The 24829-nt window shown below is 46.3% G+C and overlaps 1 protein-coding gene and 1 long non-coding RNA gene across 8 annotated transcripts in view; one reads left to right on the top strand and one right to left on the bottom strand.

Annotated features, from left to right (window-relative positions):
* Nucleotides 1–5877: 5877 nt before the first annotated feature.
* On the bottom strand, nt 5878–20716 carry LOC140917975 (uncharacterized). Its single transcript, XR_012161052.1, has 3 exons — nt 20387–20716; nt 10638–10791; nt 5878–6188 (listed from the first exon to the last, which is right to left on the bottom strand). It is a non-coding gene; the product is annotated as an uncharacterized lncRNA (long non-coding RNA).
* Nucleotides 20717–21047: 331 nt separating this feature from the next.
* TUBGCP4 (tubulin gamma complex component 4) overlaps nt 21048–24829 on the top strand; it is a 53601-nt gene continuing 49819 nt past the window's right edge. For all 7 annotated transcript variants that reach the window (XR_012154143.1, XR_012154140.1, XR_012154142.1 and 4 more), the window contains exons 1-2: nt 21048–21189; nt 21267–21395. Coding sequence is in view for 1 of the 7 variants with exons in the window: in XM_073304651.1 (XP_073160752.1) it covers nt 21112–21189; nt 21267–21395 (207 nt within the window). In the remaining 6 variants the exon portion in view is untranslated. The remainder of the gene's footprint in view (nt 21190–21266; nt 21396–24829) is intronic.

Raw genomic sequence — 24829 nt, 5'->3', positions numbered from 1 at the left:
GCTGACTCCTCCCCACCACTTTATGTTTATCTATATGTCTGACAATATTGTTCTTTACTGTAGTTTCAACCAGTTTGCCCAGTACTGAAGTCAGGCTTACAGGTCTGTAATTGCCGGGATCACCTCTGGAGCCCTTTTTAAAAATTAGCATCACATTAGCTATCCTCCAGTCATCTGGTACAGAAGCTGATTTAAATTATAGGTTACAGACTATGGCTAGTAGTTCTGGAATTTCACATTTGAGTTCCTTTAGAACTCTTGGGTGAACACTATCTGGTCCTGGTGACTTATTGCTGTTTAATTTATCAATTTGTTCCAAAACCTCCTCTAATCTGTTCCTCAGATTTGTCACCTAAAAAATATGGTTCAGGTTTGGGAATCTCCCTCACATCCTCAGCCGTGAAGACCGAAGTGTTGTTTACTCTTTCTCAAAATACAAAAAACAGAGGTCACCTGATTAAATTAATAGACAGCAGGTTTAACACAAAAAGAAGTACTTTTTCATACAATGAACAATTACCCTGTGGAATTCATTGCAGTTAGATGTTGTGATAGTCAAAAGTATAAATGGGTTCAAAAAAGAAATAGATAAGTTCATGGAGGATAGGTCCATAAATGGCTATTAGCCAAGATGGTCAGGGATAGAACCCTATGCTCTGGGCAACCCTAAACCTCTGACTACCAGAAGCAGGGAGTGGAAGACGGGTGGATCACCCCAAAATTGCCCTGTTCTGTACACTGTCCCTGAAGGCCTGGCACTGAACACTGTCAGAATCAGGATACTGGGCTACATGGACCATCTGTCTGACCTAGTATGGCAGCTGTTATGTAAACAAAACAAATTGTTGATCCCCTGGAATAATGTAAATGTATAATACTGAACACAAGATACCACTGAATAAAAATACCTCTTGAAAATACAAACAAAGTAAAACCCAAGTAACTAGGGAAAAGAACCTACGTTTTTCCCCATCTTCGAGTATGGATTCTGAACAAAATCATCTGTACCCTGCCTTGGCATTTGAGCCTAAAGGATTTTGGTTTTAGTCTTCTGGAGAACCATTCTATGCCAGCTCAACAATTTACAGCATGCAGACAAACCTCACATCAGCTGCTCCATTTTGTTTAACCTTAATCCCACCCACTTGATTTTTTGCTACACTTCTTGTTTCCCCATTTCTCTAGTAAGATGGAAGAGTCTCTCCAAACCATTTAGAATTGATTGAGGACTGCAGTTCTCAAACTTCATTGTACCGTAACCTGCTTCTGACAACACTAGAGCTTTTCCATATTTTACTCCTTCTCTTTGAGGTAGGCTGTCATAACCATAGGGGTAGCCTAAATTCTTCCTTACCTGTAAGGGGTTAAGAAGCTCAAGTAACCTGCTTGGCACCTGACCAAAGGAACCAATGGGGACAAAAGATACTTTCAAATCTGGTGGCGGGGGAGAGGTTTTGTTTTGGGTTCTTTGTTTCTGTGGCCCTTCATTCTTGGGACTAAGAGGGACCAGACATAAATCCATGTTCTCCAAATCTTTCTAAACAAGTCTCTCATATTTCAGACTTGTAAGTAACAGCCAGGCAAGGCTTATTAGTTTATCTGTTTTCTCAACTTGTGAATTTTCCCTTTGCTAGAGGGAGGTTTATCCCTGTTTTGTTGTAACTTTGAAACTAAGGCTAGAGGGGGTTCCTCTGTGCCCTTTGAATTTTCTGCTACTCTGTAAGGTTAACTAGCAGCCTAAGTTTACAGAGGTGATTCTTTTACCTTTTTCTCTTTAAATAAAATCCTTCTTTTTAAGAACCTGACTGATTTTTCCATTGTTCTAAGACCCAGGGGTTTGGATCCGTAGTCCCTTTGTAACCAATTGGCGAGGATATATGCTCAAGCCTTCCGCAGGAAAAGGGGTGTAGGCTTGGGGGAAAATTTTGGGGGAACAGGACTCCAAGTGGTCCTTTCTCTGATTGTTTGTTAAATCACTTGGTGGTGGCAAAAAGAAAAGGAGTACTTGTGGCACCTTAGAGACTAACCAATTTATTTGAGCATGAGCTTTCGTGAGCTACAGCGCAATCCCAAGGCAAGAAAGGAATCTGTGCCTTGGGAAAGTTTTAACCTAAGCTGGTAAGAATAAGCTTAGGGGGTCTTTCATGCAGGTCTCCACATCTGTACCCCAGAGTTGAGAATGGGGAAAGAACCCTGACAAAGGCGCTGCATAGGCTCCCTCTTCCCTGGAGCTTCTCAGCTTTGGGAACCTGCCAGGAAACCAGTGCCCAGTGAAAATGTGCAAGTGCCCCCTCCTGGCACTGAATGTTCAGATCCAAGGTTATAAAACGGCTGTGCAATCTCCAGTTGCCTCAGTCCCTTCCTTTCCACGGCTAGCCACAGGAGTAGGAACCATTGACAATCTCACATAATATTCTTATAAGCAAACGAAGGAAATGTGATCTAGATGAAATTACTATAAGGTAGGTGCACAACTGGTGAACTTAGGCACACTCAAAGATAGTTACTAATGGTTTGTTGTCAAAGTGGGAGGGTGTATCTAGTGTGGTCCTGCAGGGCTTAGTCCTGGGTCCGGTACTATTACATATTTTCATTAATGACTCGGATAACGAAGTGAAGAGTTTGCTTATAAAATTTGTGGATGATGCCAAGCTGAGGGGTTGCCTTGGAGGACAGGGTTGGAATTCCAAACAATTAGAAAATTAGTCTAAAATCAACAAGATGAAATTCAATAAAGACAAGTGCAAAATATGACACTTAGGAAGGAAAAATAGTTTTCTTTGTAGACAAACCCTTTTTATGATATGTGATTTTATTTATTGGTGAAAGCAGGTTGAAGGAATGTCCTTGTGCTGGAATGGAAAATGGTGAGGTCTGAAGTGATTCTTAGTTTCTAAGTGGTTACTTACAAATAACTTTTTGGATCAGTGCTAAGAGACTGCCATTTCAGCACAATGTTTTGTTAAATGCATCGGATTATGCATTGAGACTTGTGTGGAATTCCCATTCCAGAGCTTTGCAGCTGTGCTGTGAAAATTGGCTTTGCCTCTAGAGCCCTGAATGGTTAGGGAATGGTCAGACAAGAGAAGCTGGCCTCTTCACCCATCTCCACCATAATACTGGTTGTCTAGAGAGCTGGCAGGAAATCCCACCCCTCCTTCCTGCTGCCACCCCTCCTGTAACTGAAGGATGGTGCTGCCATCTGAGAAGGTACTATGGGTGCTGCTGCTTCAGGGATACAGCAAGCCGAGAGTCTGAGGTTGGGGGACAGGCCGAGGGTCCAACTTGAATATGTGGTTTCTGTGAGTCTACACTGCACATAATTGACTACAACCAAAAGGGAAGGATGTGCCTTTATCCAAGACTCAAGAGCCAGGCTGGAGGGGCTGTCAAGACTGTGATGGATAGAGACAGAGTTCCGTTTAGGCACCTTGGATTTATCTTATACTCCCACTGTCTAACCTTTCCCATGATACTTGGGTTCTGTTCATGCCAATAAAGGTGTCGGAATAAATCCATGCACTGAAGTGATTCCTGGGTGAATTCCTGCCTCCCTAAAGGATTGTTCCAAACTCTTATAGACAGCAGAGAAGGGAGCCCCCACACAACTTGGGAGCCTTAGAGTCACTGTCCTAGACAGCATCTATGGTTTATCTCAGTTTTTCCACCATAGAAATCTGCAGAGCTGCTTCTTAGAACTCCCTTCACACATTTATGGAGAGCTACCTCTTGGAGTTGGCATCTAGATCTGATGCTTGCTTTGGGAGAGCAGTTCTACAAACTTTGTTTCAGTTGTGAATCTGCAGCCCACCTTCCTGGGGATTTTACTTGTAGCTAGACTGCCCTCTAGTGGGAATTTGCAGGGATCACTTAGAAGAAGAATTGAGCAGTTACTTACAATAGCTGTGGTTTTTCAGGAGTATTGCCTCTGCATATTCATATTCCCTGTCCAATTTCCCTTCCTCAAAGTTCTAGTCTCTTAAGGGCTCAGGGTTTTAGTGGAAGGAACTGTGGTTATTGAGGGCTGCATAATGTCTCAGTCTCACAGCTGCCACAAGGTGCTCAAGAGGTATTTTCTAAAAGATTCCTTTAGCTCAGCCCAAGTGTGAATATGCAGATACAACACTCTTGAAAAACCACAGTTACTGGTATCAGAGTAGCAGTCGTGTTAGTCTGTATCCGTAAAAAGAAAAGGAGTACTTGTGGCATCTTAGAGACTAACAAATTTATTTGAGCATAAGCTATCGTGAGCTACAGCTCACTTCATCGGATGCATGCAGTGGAAAATACAGTGGGGAGATTTTATATACACAGAGAACATGAAACAATGGGTGTTACCATACACACTGTAACAAGAGTGATCAGGTAAGGTGATCTATTACCAGCAGGAGAGAGGAAAAAAAAACTTTTGTAGTGATAATCAAGGTGGGCCATTTCCAGCAGTTGACAAGAACATGTGAGGAACAGTGGGGGTGGGGAGTAAACATGGGGAAATAGTTTTAGTTTGTGTAATGACACATCCACTCCCAGTCTTTATTCAAGCCTAATTTAATGGTGTCCAGTATGCAAATTTCTCTCCTGCTGGTAATAGCTCACCTTACCTGATCACTCTCGTTACAGTGTGTATGGTAACACCCATTGTTTCATGTTCTTTGTGTATATAAAATCCCCCACTGTATTTTCCACTGCATGCATCCGATGAAGTGAGCTGTAGCTCATGAAAGCTTATGCTCAAATAAATTTGTTAGTCTATAAGATGCCACAAGTACTCCTTTTCTAGTTACTGGTAAATACTTTCCCCCTTCAAGACTCCTTTTAACTCTCTTTTTCCCAATTATAAAATATTGTAGATGAGTCTCAGCATGGTAAAATAGTTAGAGATTTGAATTTCTGATCATCTTTTTACCTGAAATATTTTTAAAATTATAAATCCAATACATCATTTGTGAGACAATGGCATCTAAAGATTGGTAGAGAATGTATTTTCTCCCCCCATCTTTTGGTCCCTGTAGTCAGAAGTAATAACAGCTTGTTATCAATGCTAGAATTACAGATATTTTTTCTGCTTGCCATGAGAAATGTCAGCCTATTAATTGCTTATCTGCCATGTTCCTCCAATGGAAGCTGTAATTAACCTTTTCATTTTATGTCTGACTCATCTGTTCTTTAAAACAATAATAAACATTGGAGAGCTTTGGTGTTTTCCTATATAACAATGCCCATATGAGCCATTTCCTTTCTCCATCTGCCCCTGGCTTTTCTGATCACACTCCAGCACAAGAGACTGGAGCAAGTTGCATCATGTCAGCCTCTGGTCTGCATCAATGTGACATAAAAGTAGCTAGGGAGACAATGTCCCTTATATGTTTCTCTTATTTTCATTGTGTTTATTACTGAATTCTTCCCTTCTCTAAGCATCATATCTCCTCCTTTAAACTCTTTGCCTTGTTGTCTTTACTTGACAATTTATCTAACATTGTTCAGCCTTCTGCATGCCCTAAAACTGAATAAGGGAGTGTGAGCTCAGATATGTCTTTATAGATGTCTGATGTTCTAAGAGTAAAATCTCAAGAGGTGAGCTATGCTCACAACTAGATACTGTACTTTGGGGTGCTTTAGAAATACAATATAGACAGAAAAGAGGCCATCAAGGCACTTCCTAACTTATTTTAAAATCTCCTTACCAAAAGAGAATCTGCCATCCTCCAAGGCTAGGGATGCCCTTGGTCATTAAAAAAATAAACAAACAAACACAAGGATCCCCAAAATGGCAGGGAGAGGGGGAAGATATCCCTGAATGGGAAATATTGACATGAGGCTAGAATAGTGTGGGATATCTAACAAGATATGAGCTTAGTAGTGATATGGTGGCCAATAGCTTGCATGACCTTCTCATAAGCAAACTAGGGAAATACAACCTAGATGGAGCTACTATAAGGTGGGTGCATAATTGGTTGAAAAACCATTCTCAGGCAGTAATAATCAATGGTTCATATTCAAGCTGGAAGGGCATAATGAGTGGAGTCCTGCAGGGATTAGTTCTAGGACTGGTTCTGTTCAACGTCTTCATCAATGATTTAGATAATGGCATAGAGAGTATACTTACAAAGTTTGCTGACGATACCAAGCTGGGAGGGGTTGCAAGAGCTCTGGACGATAGGATTAAAATTCAAAATGATCTGGACAAACTGGAAAAATGGTCTGAAGTAAATAGGATCAAATTCAATAAGGACAAATGCAAAGTACTCCACTTAGGAAGGAACAATCAGTTGCACACATACAAAATGGGAAATGACTGCCTAGGAAGGAGTACCGCAGAAAGGATCTGGGGGTCATAGTGGATCACAAGTTAAATATGAGTCAACAGTGTTACATGGTTGCAAAAAAAACCAAACATCATTCTGGGATGTACTAGCAGGAGTAGGAGTACTTTGGCACCTTAGAGACTAACCAAAAGCTTATGCTCTAATAAATTGGTTAGTCTCTAAGGTGCCACAAGTACTCCTTTTCTTTTTGCGAATACAGACTAACACGGCTGTTACTCTGAAACTAGCAGGAGTGTTATAACCAAGACACTAGAAGTAATTCTTCCACTTTATTCCGTGCTGATTAGGCCTCAACTGGAGTATTGTGTCCACATTTCAAGAAAGATGTGAACAAACTGGAGAAAGTCCAGAGAAGAGAAACAAAAATGATTAAAGGTCTAGAAAACATGATCTATGAGGGAAAATTGAAAAAATAGGGTTTGTTTAGCGTGGAGAAGAAAAGACAGAGGAGACATGATACGAGTTTTCAAGTACATAAAAGATTGTTACAAGGAGGAGGGAGAAAAATTGTTGCCTTTAACCTCTCAGGATAGGACAAGAAGCAATGGGATTAAATTGCAGCAAGGATGGTTTAGGTTGGACATTAGGTAAAGCTTCCTAACTGTCAGGATACTTAAGTACTGGAATAAATTGCCTAGGGAGGTTTGGAATCTCCATCATTGGAGATTTTTAAGAACAGGTTAGAAAACACCTGTCAAGGATGGTCTAGATAATACTTAGTCCTACTATGAGTGTAGGGGACTGGACTAATGACCTCTCAAGGTCCCTGCCAGTCCTATGATTCTATCCCCAGACGCTCAATTACTAATGTCTACAGCTCTGTCCTGGGCTTGCTTTCAATTGTTTCTCAACCCCAGTATGGCACCATGGTCCCAGGGCTTCCTCCCTGAATACTCTTTGCCTTTGGTGGCAGTCTCTGACCAACATTCCCTCTAATTTTTGACAGGCTGTGTGCGCAAAAAATTTCTTCTGTTCAAATTTTTGACAGGCTGTGTGCGCAAAAAAATTCTTCTGTGCAAATTGTTGTGCTTCTGTGCAAATTTTTCTGTGTGCGCAGTGTTTTGCCATGTGCGTGGGGTTTAGAATCTGTGTGCGCATGCACACATGCACAGTTTAGAGGGAACAGTGTCTTTGACCCCAACTCTCCAGCTGAGTCACTCTTCACATTGGTCTCCTTCTGGGGGTGAATCAGAGTCCACAAATACTGACGCTCATCAGAGTCTTCAGCCCCTTTCTCTGGGCCTTCTACACTCCCTTCCCAGAGGTTAGGCCACTCTGCCTGTGGCTGGGGGGGGGGGGGCAGAGCCCCCCCACACTCTGAGCCCCAACCCAGGGACCCTATGAATAGCCACTGGTACTGTTTCCTGGGCCACTTCCCAAGCAGTCCCTTCACCTTCGACCTTACCTCAGAGTTCTTCCAGCTTAAGTCCCAGCAACCAGCCAGGAGCTATTTCTTGCTCCCCCAGTCCCATCTAGCAACTTCTCTGTCACTGCTACTGCATCTTCTTCAGCCAGCCAGGAGCACCACTCTTACTTCTCTAGCTCCAGGCAGCAACTGAAGTTTTCTAGACCTGCAGACCCTTTTATATGAGCCTGCTAGGCCCAGATTATATGCTTCCCTGAAGCCTCTCCCTGATTGGATGTTCCCTTGCAGCTCCTTTCTATGCCGCCCAGAGTACTCACCTCTACTTCTCCCTTTTTGGGACAGGGTGTGTAGGCTCTAGCAGGGGAGCTCAGGGCCTGGTATACCCTTGTCACACACACCATTCATGATTTTATAGACCTCTATCACTGTGGTTCTCAAACTTTTGTACTGGTGACCCCTTTCACATAGCAAGCCTCGGAGTGTGACTCCCTCCCCCGCTATATAAACTAAAAACATTTTTTTTAATTTAACACCATTATCATAGAATCATAGAATATCAGGGTTGGAAGGGACCCCAGAAGGTCATCTAGTCCAACCCCCTGCTCAAAGCAGGACCAATTCCCAGTTAAATCATCCCAGCCAGGGCTTTGTCAAGCCTGACCTTAAAAACCTCTAAGGAAGGAGATTCTACCACCTCCCTAGGTAACGCATTCCAGTGTTTCAACACCCTCTTAGTGAAAAAGTTTTTCCTAATATCCAATCTAAACCTCCCCCACTGCAACTTGAGACCATTACTCCTCGTTCTGTCATCTGCTACCATTGAGAACAGTCTAGAGCCATCCTCTTTGGAACCCCCTTTCAGGTAGTTGAAAGCAGCTATCAAATCCCCCCTCATTCTTCTCTTCTGCAGGCTAAACAATCCCAGCTCCCTCAGCCTCTCCTCATAACTCATGTGTTCCAGTCCCCTAATCATTTTTGTTGCCCTTCGCTGGACTCTCTCCAATTTATCCACATCCTTCTTGAAGTGTGGGGCCCAAAACTGGACACAGTACTCCAGATGAGGCCTCACCAATGTCGAATAGAGGGGAACGATCACGTCCCTCGATCTGCTCGCTATGCCCCTACTTATACATCCCAAAATGCCATTGGCCTTCTTGGCAACAAGGGCACACTGCTGACTCAAAATAATTATTATAAATGCTGGAGGCAAAGCAGGGTTTTGGGTGGAGGCTGACAGCTCGCGACCCTCCATGTAATAACCTCACGACCCCCTGAGGGGTCCCGACCCCCAGTTTGAGAACCCCTGCTCTATCATATCCCCTCTTAGTTGTCTCTTTTCTAAGGTGAACAGCCCTAATCTTTTTAGTCTCTTCATGTATGGAAGCCATTCCATATCCTTGATCATTTTTGTTGCCTTTCTCTGAATCTCTTCCAGTTCCACTATATCTTTTTCAGGTTGAGCCACCAGAAATGAACACAATATTCAAGGTATAGGCACACCATGGATTTATATAGTGGCATTATCATTTCTATCTTATTTTCTATCCCTTCCCTAATAGTTCCTACCATTCTGTTAGCCTTTTTTACCACTGCAGCACACTGAGCTCAAGTTTTCACTGCAGTGACTCTTTTTTGCAAACTCTAATTCCAATTAAGAGAGTTGAAAAGATTTTAAAAATCAAAATAAAATTATAGCAAATAATTATTTTTGTCTAGAGACAATGTTGATAAACAAAAAGTTGGTCCAATAAGTGTCCAAGAAACCAGCCTGGGACTGTCTGTCTCAAAACTGAAGGGGGCCTTAATGTTTTGTTTTTACAAATAATCCCCACATTCTGAGTTTAGAACTAATCTGTTCTTCCTGGAAAATCCCATCCACACAAAAAATAGTAAATTAACTTCTAAATTGCAATTCTTTCTAAACTGCACATTTACTGCCCAAGGAGTCACTACATTTGTGTCAATTAATTGAATGTTTGATACTCAGTGGGCTGTCACTATGCATTAAAAATATTAACAGTAGTACTCAGTGGGATGCTGGACAACACTTGGATCTTGGATGTAGGCCAGGGTTGTGAAACCCTGCAACACACCAAGCAGCAGTGTATTTGTAATTCTCAATAGCCAGTGTTTGTTTAATCAGATAAATAAGAAAAAATTCTAGTGATAGAGGATCAACCCAAACCAGATGAGAAAGAGAAATTACCTCTCTGTTAGCTGCTCAATTTTAAATACTTTGCAGTTGTCAGTTCAGGTCTTAGATCAACTTCAAGTTCCCATGAAAAATCAGACACATCACAAAAAAATCAGTGTTGAATATAAAGAGAGGGAAAACTGAGAGGTAGCATCTCACTAACATGTTTGTTAAGACAACTGGCTTCTTCCCCAGTGCCCACAATAAGTGTATATTTATTCATGACAAAAAGTTACTCCCACCTCCAGATTTTCCTGTATGTTATCTAGATAACAATGTGTTTTCAATTGTAAACTCTTTAGGGGCAGGGACTGTCTATTTTTGTGTAGAATATAGTATAGAGCACATTGCTGGCACTAAATACTATATTGAAGTTACAGTGTTGTCTGGTAAATGATTTCAACCAGTAACAATGTGTAATGGCAGTATTTCAGTTCCTAGTCAAGGACACACTTTCCTTAATATACCACTCCCTTACCCTCTCCTCTAGGATAGAAAATCTAGGCACAGACACCAACAAATAAGGTTCCAAACAGCAGCTCTCCACAAAATAAGTGGAGCTCAGCCCTGCACAGAGGGCCAACACAAGGACTAGGCAGCACTTCACATAAGCCCCCCAAATATGATGTAAGTAGGACTAAAGTAGTGCCTAGGCCTTGGTGGTGGCCCGCAGCACAGGGGTGAATTTCACCTATTATCAGCTTTGCCTGCTATGCTTATGAATAACTGGAGAATAAGAAACCAGTGTTACCTGTGGAGTAATCTGCATGATTTGTAGGATCCTGCTCTGCATAGATTAACTATGTTGATCTCTCTGTAACCCAACAGGTGCCTGAGGGGTCCTTCTCTCTGATGGGAGGGGCTGTTGCAGCTTGTACAGGTCAGTTTCTGACCCCCTGAATGTCCTTTAGAAAATGAAAATAAAAAATCTGAAGTTAATTTGAGCTCAATATGAAAATAAGGCAGATTTGTCTGGGCTGCGTTGGTCTCATCTGCTGTGTGTCCCGTCCTCCTCCCACCCCCAGTGAAATCCTAGCCATATTGAAGGCAGTGACAAAACTCCCATTGACTATAACCGGCTCAGCATTTTACCCGGGATTATAAGAGCCCTGTAGTAGAGTCAGAGCTTCTCCCACAGCGACTGACACTTACTGGGTGGAAAGCAGCAGCAGTAGCCCTATTATTGATCCAATGGGCTGTCAGGTCGCCCCGGCTCTAAAAGCCAGGCAGCGATCGCGCTTCCCCTCCTGCCCAATGCGTGAAGGCACTAACCCCAGCCCGTGGACCCTCGCACCCTGCAGAGGGTGATAGCGGAACGGCGGGCGACCCGAGTTTCCTTTGCCTTGCCATCCAGTGCGGGGTGCCCAGGCCCGCGGGTCTAGGAACGGCTCGTGCCGCCGCCCTCCGAGCTCTCTGGCGGTTCTCAGGACAGCGCCCGCGGGGGCGTCACTGCGGGGAGGAGTCTCGGAGCCAGCCGGCACAACCCGAGCTTGGACGCAGCTGCAGCACCCTGGACAGCCCCAGGTGGCTGCTGCTCGCCCCCGGCTCCTGGCTGCTGCTGCCGCCTGGGGGCTGGAGGCCAGGGCACTCCGGAGCTTTTAGGCCCATGAACTCCCTCCATCCAGCGAGAAGGAGCTGGTGAGTGCCAGCCCGAGGGGGTGGGCAGGGCTGACCGACATACCAACACCAGCTTGGTAGGAGGCAGGAATCATAGACTATCAGGGCTGGAAGGGAACTCAGGAGGTCATCTAGTCCCACGCCCTGCTCGAAGCAGGACCAATCCCCAACTAAATCATCCCAGCCAGGGCTTTGTCAAGCCTGACCTTAAAAACCTCTAAGGAAGGAGATTCCACCACCTCCCTAGGCAACGCATTCCAGTGTTTCACCACCCTCTTAGTGAAAAAGTTTTTCCTAATATCCAACCTAAACCTCCCCCACTGCAACTTGAGACCATTACTCCTTGTCCTGTCCTCTTCTACCACTGAGAATAGTCTAGAACCATCCTCTCTGGAACCACCTCTCAGGTAGTTGAAAGCAGCTATCAAATCCCCCCTCATTCTTCTCTTCTGCAGACTAAAGAGGGGCTGCGGCCGGCAGCACCCGGTGGGAAGGAGTCGATGGAGTCCTCACAAGTCAGCTGCCTGCTCCGAACCCACCAGAACCCTCTTGTGCTTTGCAGCTCGGGGCTTTGCAGGAGGCTCTGGAGAAGCTGCAGAAAAAGTGGATTCCACCCTGGGGCAAGAAACTGGGACAAGTGCCAGTGGTAAGGCTCCTCAGACAAGGTATTCTGTAGCCCCGGGCAGGCCAGCCTGTGCTCCCTTGAGCGCTTCTCAGAGTGTCCCTCGGCACCCTCCTTCCAGACTCAGGGTAGCCAGCACTCCTAGGGTGGTTCCTAACCTGAGTGCAGCTCTGCTGCTCTCTCCACTTTCTTACAGGGAATTAGCTCACTTCCTATTACCGAAAGCAGGTCTTGGGGCATGGCCACTGAACGCACTTCTCATCTCCACAGCGGGGCCCTTCAGCACAAGAGTCAAACCATGGGGGAGAAAGGTTCTGGCGTCCACATATGATGAGTTCTAAATATCTAGATAACAAAGACAGATACTGGGGAGGGTGAATTATGCTGAGGCCAAAGAGAGGAAAGGGGCATTTTCACCAACACCAAACCTGAGTCACTAAAGAAACTTTCTTGCCTTTCTACTCTGCTGCAGAGCGATGTGGGGGAGCTATGCGCTGTCAGAAAAGCCGCCCGAATTGGGAAGCTGTGCAATTGCCCCCGAGGTGCCACCTGAAATTTTTTTCTGCTGAAATGCTTGTAAATCTCAACCCCTCCAGGAGCTAAGATAACAAAAGAAACCAAATCCTGCTGAACTGTGCTTGACAGGCACGGCTTTGTCTTTGTTGTTGTGTTTTTTCTGCTTAGCTAATAATCTCTCCATGTAAAATACTTATATCCTTTGTAAAATATTTTTTCTCCCTCTGTATTTGTCCTCAGATTAGGAGCGAAGACCATAGAGGTAAGGCTTCACAACACTTATTAAAGATCAAAACATAATAATGTAATTGGAAATGAAGATTTTTTTCATAGATGAGTCCAAATATTTAACAGAATTAACTCAATGTAATCATAAAAAGGAGTACTAGTGGGACCTTAGAGACTAACCAATTTATTTGAGCATTAGTTAGTATCTAAGGTGCCACTAGTACTCCTTTTCTTTTTGCGAATACAGACTAACACGGCTGCTACTCTGAAACCTGTCAATGTAATCATGTCACTTAATAGGATGGCAGCACAGCATTTACAACTAAACATACCAGTTATAACAGGGGGGCAACAACAAATTCTATATTTACATTGCTTAGCACTTTCTATTATAATTTTTTCTTACAATTTTTGGAAGAACTGTAGTGCCTCCATTATTTTCAGCAAGAACCTGAAACTTGGCAGGGATGCTGTTAAAATGTATTAAGCTAATGTACAACGGTGCAGAATTAGGGTTCCACAGGTAACTTTAATTCTGGCATTTCCTAACTTTGGAGTGCTTGACTTTGCAACTTCAATAACATTCTTTTAATATAGGGTTGGTTGATTTGTTTGAGTAAGTTGTGTGTACTGAAATGGAAACAAGATTTCAAAAGAGAAAATTTGAAACTGGAAGCATATGAAGTGAAACTGAATATAAATTCACAGATTTTAAAGCTAGAAGAGAACATTATGACAATCTAGCCTGACCTCTTGCATAACATCGAGAGTAGAATTTCACGAAGTCCTTCCCACATCAAGCCCATAACTTCTGGTAGAACTGAAGCATATCTTTTAGAGGAGCATCCAATCTGATATAAATGTTTCAAGTGACTGAGAATCCATCCCATTCCTAGGTAAATTGTTCCAATGGTTAATTATCCTCACTCTTAAAAGTCTGTGCCTTATTTCTAGTCTGAATTTCTCTAGTTTCAGTTTTCAATCATTTGATCTTGTTATGCCTTTGTCTGCCAAACTAAAGAACCCTCTGCTATCAGAAGACTTCTTCCTGACATGCATTGCATCTGGGATCAGCGATGACTGAGAATACCATACGCGTTTTACTGAAGAATGCTATTGTGTGTTTGTTTCTGCTTGCGGTCACTCATATTTATATTTGAGATTTCTAGAGCAAAGATGTATCTTCTCACTTGACAAGATGGCTTTAGATCAACCATTAATCCATCAGCCTCTTTAGGGCTGAAGCTATCTTGATTTACAGTACAATCATTATAATTTAGATGATATTTAAATACAGGTTATAATTAAATCCCACCTTTGGGTCCACGAGTTATGGAGAGCAATCCACTGTAATCAAGGGAGAGTCTTCCATTGATTTCAGTGGTGCAGGATAAAGCCCTATATTCATAAACTAGGTGAACACACATATGAACTTGGTAGGGGCATAAAACTCCACATAGTACATAAAACTCCACATAGTATTGATCCAACATTGTAATATGACATCTATGTCAGTGATGAACAGCAAGTGCCAAGGCCCAATCCCCCAATCCTTACTCAGGCAAAATTACAACTTCATTGGAAGTTTTGTCAGCATAAAGACATATGTTTTGCTTCCCTGATGTATGTAGCCTGATGGAATACTAGTGATGACTCCAGAATTATGTCTAAAATTGATTGTGTGTGTGTGAGAGAGAGAGCTTTTATGTAACAATGATGTGCCATGCTAGGGCCCTATTCATCAGATTGGAATTAAGGCATACATTTTTAATGGTGAGAGTAATTAAGCATTCGAACAATTTACCAAGGGTCATGGTAGATTCTCCATCTCTGACAATTGTTAAATCAAGATTGGATTTTTTTTAAAAAGCTGTGCTCTAGGTATTATTTTGGAGTTATGTGATCACAATCGTCCCTTCTGGCCTTTGAACCTATGAATCTATGAACTTGTGCGTGTGTGTTTCTAGTGGACTCCTATGGGGAACGGTTCTTGGCCCTAAGCTATTTAACATTTTTATCAGTGACCTGGAAGAAAACAGAAAATCATTACTGATAAAATTTGCTGGTGATAGATATTGGGAGTGGTAAATAATGAAGAGGACAGGGCACCGATACAGAGTGATCTCGTTGTCTTGGTAAGCTGGGCGCAAGCAAACAATGTATGTTTTAATATGGCCAAATGTAAAGTCATACATCAGAATGTAAACTATTCTTACAGGATGGGGGACTCTAATCTGGCAAGCTGTGACTTAAAAGAACTTTGGGGGTCATGATACATAATCAGTTGAACATGATCTCGCAATGTGATGCTGTAGCCAAAAGGGCTAATGTGATCCTTGGGTATATATATGGGAATATCAAGTAGGAGAAAAGAAGTTATATTACCTTTGTATTTGGCACTGGTGTAACTGCTACTGGAATAGTGTGTCCAGTTCTGGTGTACACACCATAAGGCTAGGCAGCCGTTCTGCAGAAAAAGACCTAGGGGTTACACTGGACAAGAAGCTGGATATGAGTCAACAGTGTGCCCCTGTTGCCAAGAAGGCTAAAGCCGTTTTGGGCTGTATAAGTAGGAGCATTGCCAGCAGATTGAGGGACATGATCATTCCCCTGTATTCGGCATTGGTGAGGCCTCATCTGGAGTACTGTGTCCAGTTTTGGGCCCCACACTACAAGAAGGATGTGGAAAAATTGGAAAGCATCCAGCGGAGGGCAACAAAAATGATTAAGGGGCTGGAGCACATGACTTATGAGGAGAGGCTGAGGGAACTGGGAATATTTATTCTGCAGAAGAGAAGAATGAGGGGGAATTTGATAGCTGCTTTCAATTACCTGAAAGGGGGTTCCAAAGAGGATAGAGCTAGACTGTTCTCAGTGGTAGCAGATGACAGAACAAGGAGCAGTGGTCTCACGTGAATTGGTGAGTATCTGGGTGCTCAACAGATTGGTGAGTATCCGAGTGCGTGTTTGCTGAGTAAGTACCCGAGTGTGTGTTTGCTGGGAGGGCAGTGTGAGAGCCTGAGCGAGTGCCTGATTGGCTGGTAGCCTGCAGGGGGCAGGCATTGGGGCTGTCTGTTTGTTTGTTTTAGGGAAGCCTGGCTGTTTAAAAATAGCCAGAGCTTCCCGAACCAGCTGAGCAGCGGGGAACAGCAGAGCAGCACACAGCAGGAGTTTACCTGGGAGTTCGCCTGGAGTGAGCCCAGTGAGGCTTACATCTTGCCAACTTCTCTGAGAAAGCTCATAGTAGGAAGGTGATATGGAAGGGGGGGTTCAGCTGTTGTGACCTGCACTGGATGTGCCATGTTTGTCTTTCTTCCACAGGACAGAAGCGACTTTGTCTGTACAAAGTGCAAGCTGGTCTCCATATTGGAAGAGAAGATTGAAGGTCTGGAGCAACAGATAACAACCCTGCGTTGCATACAAGAAACTGAGGATTTTCTGGACAAAAGTCAGGATATGCTTCTACAGGCACAAAGCTCTAAAGATTTAGAGCAGGTTGCACAGCGGAGCCAAGAGGCCAGTGAAGAAGCTTGGCAACATGTGACCTCCAGAAGAAGAAAGGGGAATGTCCGGGTTCCAGCAACGCGGACACAGGTAACTAACCGCTTTCATGTTCTCTCCACAGGTACCTTTGCGGAGAGTAGACCAGATGATATGTCTGGGGGGAGAAAGCAGAAGGAGACTCTGCTGGTTGGAAGGCATGAGATGCACTGTCCTGAGATAGGGGGTTCCACGACCACCACTCCCAAGAGAAGGAGGCGGGTGGTGGTGGTCGGGGACTCTCTCCTCCGGGGGACTGAGTCATCTATCTGCCGCCCTGACTGGCAAAACCGAGAAGTCTGCTGCTTGCCAGGGGCTAAGATTTGCGATGTGACGGAGAGACTGCCGAGACTCATCAAGCCCTCGGATCGCTACCCCGTCCTGCTTCTCCACGTGGGCACCAATGATACTGCCAAGAACGACCTTGAGCAGATCACTGCAGACTACGTGGCTCTGGGAAGAAGGATAAAGGAGTTTGAGGCGCAAGTGGTGTTCTCGTCCATCCTCCCCGTGGAAGGAAAAGGCCGGGGCAGGGACCGTCGAATCGTGGAAGTCAATGAATGGCTACGCAGGTGGTGTCAGAGAGAAGGCTTTGGATTCTTTGACCATGGGATGGTGTTCAATGAAGGAGGCGTGCTGGGCAGAGACGGGCTCCATCTTACGAAGAGAGGGAAGAGCATCTTTGCAAGCAGGCTGGCTAACCTAGTGGGGAGGGCTTTAAACTAGGTTCACCGGGGGAAGGAGACCAAAGCCCTCAGGTAAGTGGGAAAGTGGGATACGGGGAGGAAAGCGCGAGGGGGGAGGGCTCCTGCCTCATACTGAGAAAGAGGGACGATCAGCGAGTTACCTCAAGTGCCTGTACACAAATGCACAAAGCCTGGGAAACAAGCAGGGAGAACTGGAAGTCCTGGCACAGTCAAGGAATTATGATGTGATTGGAATAACAGAGACTTGGTGGGATAACTCACATGACTGGAGTACTGTCATGGCTGGATATAAACTGTTCAGGAAGGACAGGCAGGGCAGAAAAGGTGGGGGAGTTGCATTGTATGTAAGAGAGCAGTATGACTGCTCAGAGCTCCGGTATGAAACTGCAGAAAAACCTGAGAGTCTCTGGATTAAGTTTAATGGAAAAGCTGATACAGGATTCAATCAATAAATAATCAAAGTATAGGAAAATGATTAATGCAAATCAAAATGATTTTATGCAAAATAGGTCTTGTCCAACAAACTTGATTTAATTCTTTAATGAGAGTACAAGTTTGGTTGATAGAGGTAACCCTGTTGGTATATACTTAGACTTTTGTAAAGCACTTGTCTTAGCATCAAATGACATTACTTATTCCAACCCCCGACTGCGATGGAGCATGTTGTATACTGTTGCATCTAAAGGTTGCTTGATCTATGGTATACATTGATTAAGAAGTGATTTCAGATTAATCAGGATGAAATGGTGTTGTAAAATGCAAATTATTTGTACTAAAGAAGTACACTTTACCCTTTTGCTCAAGTACCAGCATGACCCAGCAGAAAGAACACAACAGTTGCTTGACACACAAGGTGAATCCCACTGCCTGTAATGCCTGGTGGGAACCACTTTCTGATACACTCAGTGTAAATCCCCACGGACTCATAGGCTGGGGGTGCATGGGGGAGGATTCTCACTGCATGATACACCATAGGGAGTACTGATTTGGGGTGTAGGATCCCTGACACTCACGGACAGTGTGGAATCTCACCAGCCCAATGCTTACAGGCAATGAGGAATCTCCAAAGTCTGATACTCACAGATGGCACAACATTTGCAGTTACAGGTGTTGGGAAGGGGTTCCTTCCCCCCAAGCCTTTTTTGGCTGTTACAGCCTTCTCAGGAGTATCCCAGTATCATCAATCCCTGGAAAAATCATGGAGCAGGTCCTCAAGGAATCAATTCTGAAGCACTTAGAGGAGAGGAAAGTGATCAGGAACAGTCAGCATGGATTCACCAAGGGCAAGTCATGCCTGACTAATCTAATTGCCTTCTATGACGAGATAACTGGCTCTGTGGATGAGGGGAAAGCAGTGGACATGTTGTTCCTTGACTTTAGCAAAGCTTTTGACACGGTCTCCCACAGTATTCTTGCCAGCAAGTTAAAGAAGTATGGGCTGGAGGAATGGACTATAAGGTGGATAGAAAATTGGCTAGATTGTCGGGCTCAACGGGTAGTGATCAATGGCTCCATGTCTAGTTGGCAGCCGATATCAAGTGGAGTGCCCCAAGGTCCTCGGGCCGGTTTTGTTTAATATCTTCATTAATGATCTGGAGGACGGTGTGGATTGCACCCTCAGCAAGTTTGCAGATGACACTAAACTGGGAGGAGAGATAGATACGCTGGAGGGTAGGGATTGGATACAGAGGGCCCTAGACAAATTAGAGGATTGGGCCAAAAGAAATCTGATGAGGTTCAACAAGGACAAGTGCAGAGTCCTGCACTTAGGACAGAAGAATCCCATGCACCCTTACAGACTAGGGACCGAGTGGCTAGGCAGCAGTTCTGCAGAAAAGGACCTAGGGGTTACAGTGGATGAGAGCTGGATATGAGTCAACAGTGTGCCCTTGTTGCCAAGAAGGCCAATGGCATTTTGGGATGTATACGTTGGGGCATTGCCAGCAGATCGAGGGATGTGATCATTCCCCTCTATTCGACATTGGTGAGGCCTCATCTGGAGTACTGTGTCCAGTTTTGGGCCGCACACTACAAGAAGAATATGGAAAAATTGGAAAGAGTCCAGAGGAGGGCAACAAAAATTATTAGGGGACTGGAACACATGAGTTATGAGGAGAGGCTGAGGGAACTGGGATTGTTTAGTCTGCAGAAGAGAAGAATGAGGGGGGATTTGATAGCTGCTTTCAACTACCTGAAAGGGGGGTTCCAAAGAGGATGGATCTAGACTGTTCTCAGTGGTAGCAGATGACAGAACAAGGAGTAATGGTCTCAAGTTGCAGTGGGGGAGGTTTAGGTTGGATATTAGGAAAAACTTTTTCACTAGGAGGGTGGTGAAACAATGGAATATGTTACCTAGGAAGGTGGTGGAATCTCCTTCCTCAGAAGTTTTTAAGGTCAGGCTTGACAAAGCCCTGGCTGGGATGATTTAGTTGGGGATTGGTCCTGCTTTGAGCAGGGGGTTGGACTAGATGACCTTGTTGGGGACACTGGGGCATGGCCACTAGGTAACTCGAGGGAATGGAAGACCACGAATGTCGATGAAGCCCCCTCGCACTAGGCCCAGGTGTCCTTGGCCCCCCTGCCTGGAGGCACTCACAGCAGTTATGCTGAGAATCTGCAACAATATGTTGCAGAGTCAGACTGCCTGAAACTAAGCAAGGCCAAACAGGGCAGATATGGAAGAACAATGCTGAATAAAGCAGCTTTATGTATGGTTTAACAAATGATACAGAGAACAAGGGAACTAGCTGGGAACTGGATTGGCTGGCTATATGGATACTTAGGGCAGCTTGCTATAGGATAAGTATGCTGGAAAAAAGATGTATAAAAGCCTGTGTAACTTCCTGCTCTGTGTGCAGGATTGGAGATTCTATTCTCCCTGTACCTTTTTGCAGCTGCAAATTAACTTTTCTGCGTCTCCACCCCATTGTGATTATTGGGTGTAGCACACCGGTTAGCGAACCACTCCAGCTGTTGTTTAGCCTCTCGGCACCGGGTGCCGGCAACAACCTCCTGAGGTCCCTTCCAACCCTGATATTCTATGATTCTGTGATTCTATGATCAAACCCAGCCATTCAAAGCTCTTGAGTCAACCCCCCAAAAATGATGAGATTTTAAAAACAATGATTTTTTTAAAATAATACATTTGGTGTGTGTTTTATTTGCCTTCTGGTTTCTGTGCTGCTGGGGGCACCTGCTTCACGTTTTGAAGCTTTTCTTGCAACCACGAGGGCTAGAATGTTTTTCTTAAATGAAAGCTGAGATACTCACACAATCTTCAATGCCAGCAGCTGGGGCTTTAAGAACCGCCCCAAATATGACAAGAGTTGTGACAAAATCTCAGGAGTTGGCCACGCTGGTTCTCCTCGGGAGCTGCAGCTTCCTGGTTGCAGGAAGGGCAGATTTCTCTGGCGTTCCAGCAAATCGCTTCCCACGCCGAGTAAAAAACAGCCCTTTCCCCCAGCGGGATCCTCGCGCCGGCGCGGGGCCATGGAGGCGGTCAGGACAGTCCCCACACAGGCTCTGTCACTGTGGAGATCGCCCACAGGCCGCGGTCCTTCGAAGGGCGAGCGCGAGCTGAGCGGCTGCCTCCCACGAGCCTCGGTCTGGAACTACATTTCCCAGGGGGCATTGCGGGGGCAGCCTTCCCCCTCGATCTGGGAGAGGAGCGGGACTACGCTTCCCAGGGGGCTTTGCGGGAGCAGCCTTCCCCCTCGATCTGGGAGAGGAGCGGGACTCCGCTTCCCAGGGGGCTTTGCGGGAGCAGCCTTCCCCCTCGATCTGGGAGAGGAGCGGGACTCCGCTTCCCAGGGGGCTTTGCGGGAGCAGCCTTCCCCCTCGATCTGGGAGAGGAGCGGGACTACGCTTCCCAGGGGGCTTTGCGGGAGCAGCCTTCCCCCTCGATCTGGGAGAGGAGCGGGACTACGCTTCCCAGGGGGCTTTGCGGAGCTCGCTAGGCGCGTGGAAGGCGTCGGCCGCCGGCTCCAGCTCCCAGGATGATTCACGAGCTGCTCTTGGCGCTGAGCGGGTACCCCGGGGCCGCGTTCACCTGGAGCAAGAGGAGCGGCCTCCAGGTACCACCGGCCCGGCCCCCGCCCCCGCCGTCCCGCCCGCTCGGGCCCTGCGCTCACCAGGCTTCGCTTCCCCGCAGGTGTCCCAGGAGCTGCCGTTCCTGCACCCCAGCGAGAGCAGCGTCCTGAACCGGCTCTGCCGCCTGGGCTCCGACTACATTCGCTTCACCGAGTTCATCGAGCAGTACCCGGGCCACGTGCAACAGCAGGTGGGAGCGGCCGAGCTCCCCCTTCCTCTCCGGGACCCCCCGGGGAAGGCCGCGCTCCTTCTCCATCCCCTGAGCCCTCCGTGGAGTCCGGACGCAGCTCCCTGCGCTGGAGGCGGGTGGGGGGGGAGCGGCCCCGGCCCCTGCCCCGGCCCCGGCCCCTCTCCCACCGGTCTGGGTGTGCTCGGGTGACCAGATCGCGCGTGTGAACTACCGGGGCACGGTGGGCGGGGGCGAAGAGACAGACACGGCCCGAGCCAGAGCCCACTGGCCACCTGGCCCTGTGCTACCAGCGTGCCCCTTCCTGTTGGGGTGGGCCCACGCTGCGCCACACAGCTCCCCTGCCCCGCGCCCCTGGATCCACTGTGCCCAGAGCCCCCTTCAACCCTTCCCCCACGAACGCACAGTGCTGTGCGCACACCCAGCGCCCCACCACAGCTGCCCAGCACCCCACACAGAACCCCCGACGTGCTGCTTTCCCAATACACACAGATTTCCCCTCCCTCCCTCCCTCCCAGTGCCCTTCCCCACAGCCCCACCACCACAACTACACAATGCCCCACACAGACCCCCAGTGCCCTGACACACACAGATCTCCTGCACTGCCCAGCACCCACCAATAGGCCCCCAATGCCTAGCACCCCAAAACACACAAACCTCCCTCACTGCCCAGCGCCCTCCACACCCTCACAGCCCAACACCCCCCCACACACACACATCTTCCAGACACTCACCATTACACCCTGCCCCCTTCCCTGGCTGCACTCACCAGCCCTGCTGGGAGGTCTCTGACTCCTAGGGTGAGAGCGGCGAGGGGGTCTCCAGACTCACCACGTGCTGCTCCCGCCACAAGCGTGAGCTCTGTGGCTCCCATTGACTGAGAAAAGCGCCAATGGGAGCTGCGGGAGCTGCTGGAGCTGCGGAGCGGGGCTTGCAGGCACCGGCAGCACGCAGAGCCCCCCCACCCTAGGAGCCCAGAGGAACCTGCCGGGGGGCGAGGTGGGGAGTCCCAGTGGTGTTTACCTGGGGCGGCTCCCGTCCTGGGAAGTATCCAGCAGGCAGGTCCCTCTGGCTCCTAGGGTTGCAGGTCGGGTCAGGGCGGAGGGCTCTCTGCCTGCTCCCAGTGCCTACAAGCCCCACCCCTGCAGCACGTGGCGCTCCTGCCGGTGGGCAGGTGCCGGGAGCTGCCCCAGGAAGCGGTGAGCGGTGGCACCGTGGCTGCGGTCCGGACGGTCCCACTGTTGGGACTAAGGGCATCCCGACCGATGTAAGGTTGGGATGCGGGACAAGTCCCCTAAAATTGAGACTGTCCTGATAAAATTGGGATGTCTGGTCACCCTAGGATGTGCCTGTAATTAAACTCCATAATATATTGATTATTGCGTATAAAATGAGGCCTACCCCAGAGGCTTATTAAGTTGTTACCCTACTAGAAAATAGTCCTTCAGTTTGCTAATGTGCAATAAACAAACCTATCACACTGTGTCTCCAGAAATATCTGCCCAGTGAGAAAGACAAAGTCCACTTCAGCACTTCCCTGAGCATCTGGCCTCTCATTTGAAGTCAGTGGGTGGTGCTTTTGCCAGGGCTGAATTAGGTCTTAAGCCCCACAAATGAAAGAACAGAGAAACACTTATGGCTAAACTAATTTTTCAAAGCAAAATGTATTAACTAAGCTGCCTCAGGATGGGATAATATTGCTATGAAAAATAGACTTCAGAAAGGACAAAACTACTTTCTCTCCACAAGACTTTCAGATTATCCCTGGAAAAAGCTTTCTCAACTTTACTTACTCAGTAACTCATTATTGAACTATAGAACTACTTTCTGTAAGAAGCAAAGTGGTGGACGTGTTGTTCCTTGACTTTAGCAAAGCTTTTGACACGGTCTCCCACAGTATTCTTGCCAGCAAGTTAAAGTAGTATGGGCTAGAGGAATGGACTGACAATAAGGTGGATAGAAAGTTGGCTAGATGGTCGGGCTCAACGGATAGTGATCAATGGCTCCATGTCTAGTTGGCAGCCGGTATCAAGTGGAGTGCCCCAAGGGTCGGTCCTGGGGCCGGTTTTGTTCAATATCTTCATAAATGATGTGGAGGATAGCGTGGATTGCACCCGCAGCAAGTTTGCAGATGACACTAAACTGGGAGGAGAGGTAGATATGCTGGAGGGTAGGGATTGGATACAGAGGGCCCTAGACAAATTAGAGGATTGGGCCAAAAGAAATCTGATGAGGTTCAACAAGGACAAGTGCAGAGTCCTGCACTTAGGATGGAAGAATCCATGCACCGCTACAGATGAGGGACCGAATGGCTCGGCAGCAGTTCTGCAGAAAAGGACCTAGGGGTTACAGTGGATGAGAGCTGGATATGAGTCAACAGTGTGCCCTTGTTGCCAAGAAGGCCAATGGCATTTTGGGATGTATAAGTAGGGGCATTGCCAGCAGATCGAGGGACGTGATCGTTTCCCTCTATTTGACATTGGTGAGGCCTCATCTGGAGTACTGTGTCCAGTTTTGGGCCCCACACTACAAGAAGGATGTGGAAAAATTGGAAAGAGTCCAGAGGAGGGCAACAAAAATTATTAGGGGACTGGAACACATGACTTATGAGGAGAGGCGGAGGGAACTGGGATTATTTAGTCTGCGGAAGAGAAGAATGAGGGGGGATTTGATAGCTGCTTTCAACTACCTGAAAGGGGGTTCCAAAGAGGATGGATCTAGACTATTCTCAGTGGTAGCTGATGACAGAACAAGGAGTAATGGTCTCAAGTTGCAGTGGGGAAGGTTTAGGTTGGATATTAGGAAAAACTTTTTCACTAGGAGGGTAGTGAAACACTGGAATGTGTTACCTAGGGAGGTGGTGGAATCTCCTTCCTTTGAAGTTTTTAAGGTCAGGCTTGACAAAGCCCTGGCTGGGATGATTTAGTTGGGGATTGGTCTTACTTTGAGCAGGGGGTTGGACTAGATGACCTCCTGAGGTCCCTTCCAGCCCTGATATTCTATGAATAGCTCCCACTCTGAAATTTATGCCACTATGTGTTTACTCTTTCCAGGTTAGGTTCACATTAAAAATAGCATTGTGAAACTCTCTCTAGTTGTATGTTAGACTTGTACATACAGAATAATGAAATTTCAGTAAAACAATTAAAACACATTTAGGTAGTAATCTTAAAAATGAGTTCCTTCCTCCTATGGTTTAAATACCTCACTGCTCTGTTTATATAACTTATTTGGAAGTGTCTGGAATGGGGAAGTAGAACAAAGGTGTGAAACCACAGGATGAGTGTGTTGGAGATATGAGGTGGGGGGACGTGTAGCTCTCGGTTTTATGCAGTGGGTGACTCTTCCATAACCAGTTGAACTGTGAGGTCTGTAAGGTCCCTCTCAGGCACACTTTCTCTTCCCCTCAGTCAAGGTCACTCAACATGCTTCTCTCT

Source organism: Lepidochelys kempii, chromosome 10 (genome assembly GCF_965140265.1).
Source record: "Lepidochelys kempii isolate rLepKem1 chromosome 10, rLepKem1.hap2, whole genome shotgun sequence".
Taxonomy (NCBI): Eukaryota; Metazoa; Chordata; order Testudines; family Cheloniidae; genus Lepidochelys; species Lepidochelys kempii.
This window is presented reverse-complemented; position numbering and strand designations above follow the sequence as displayed.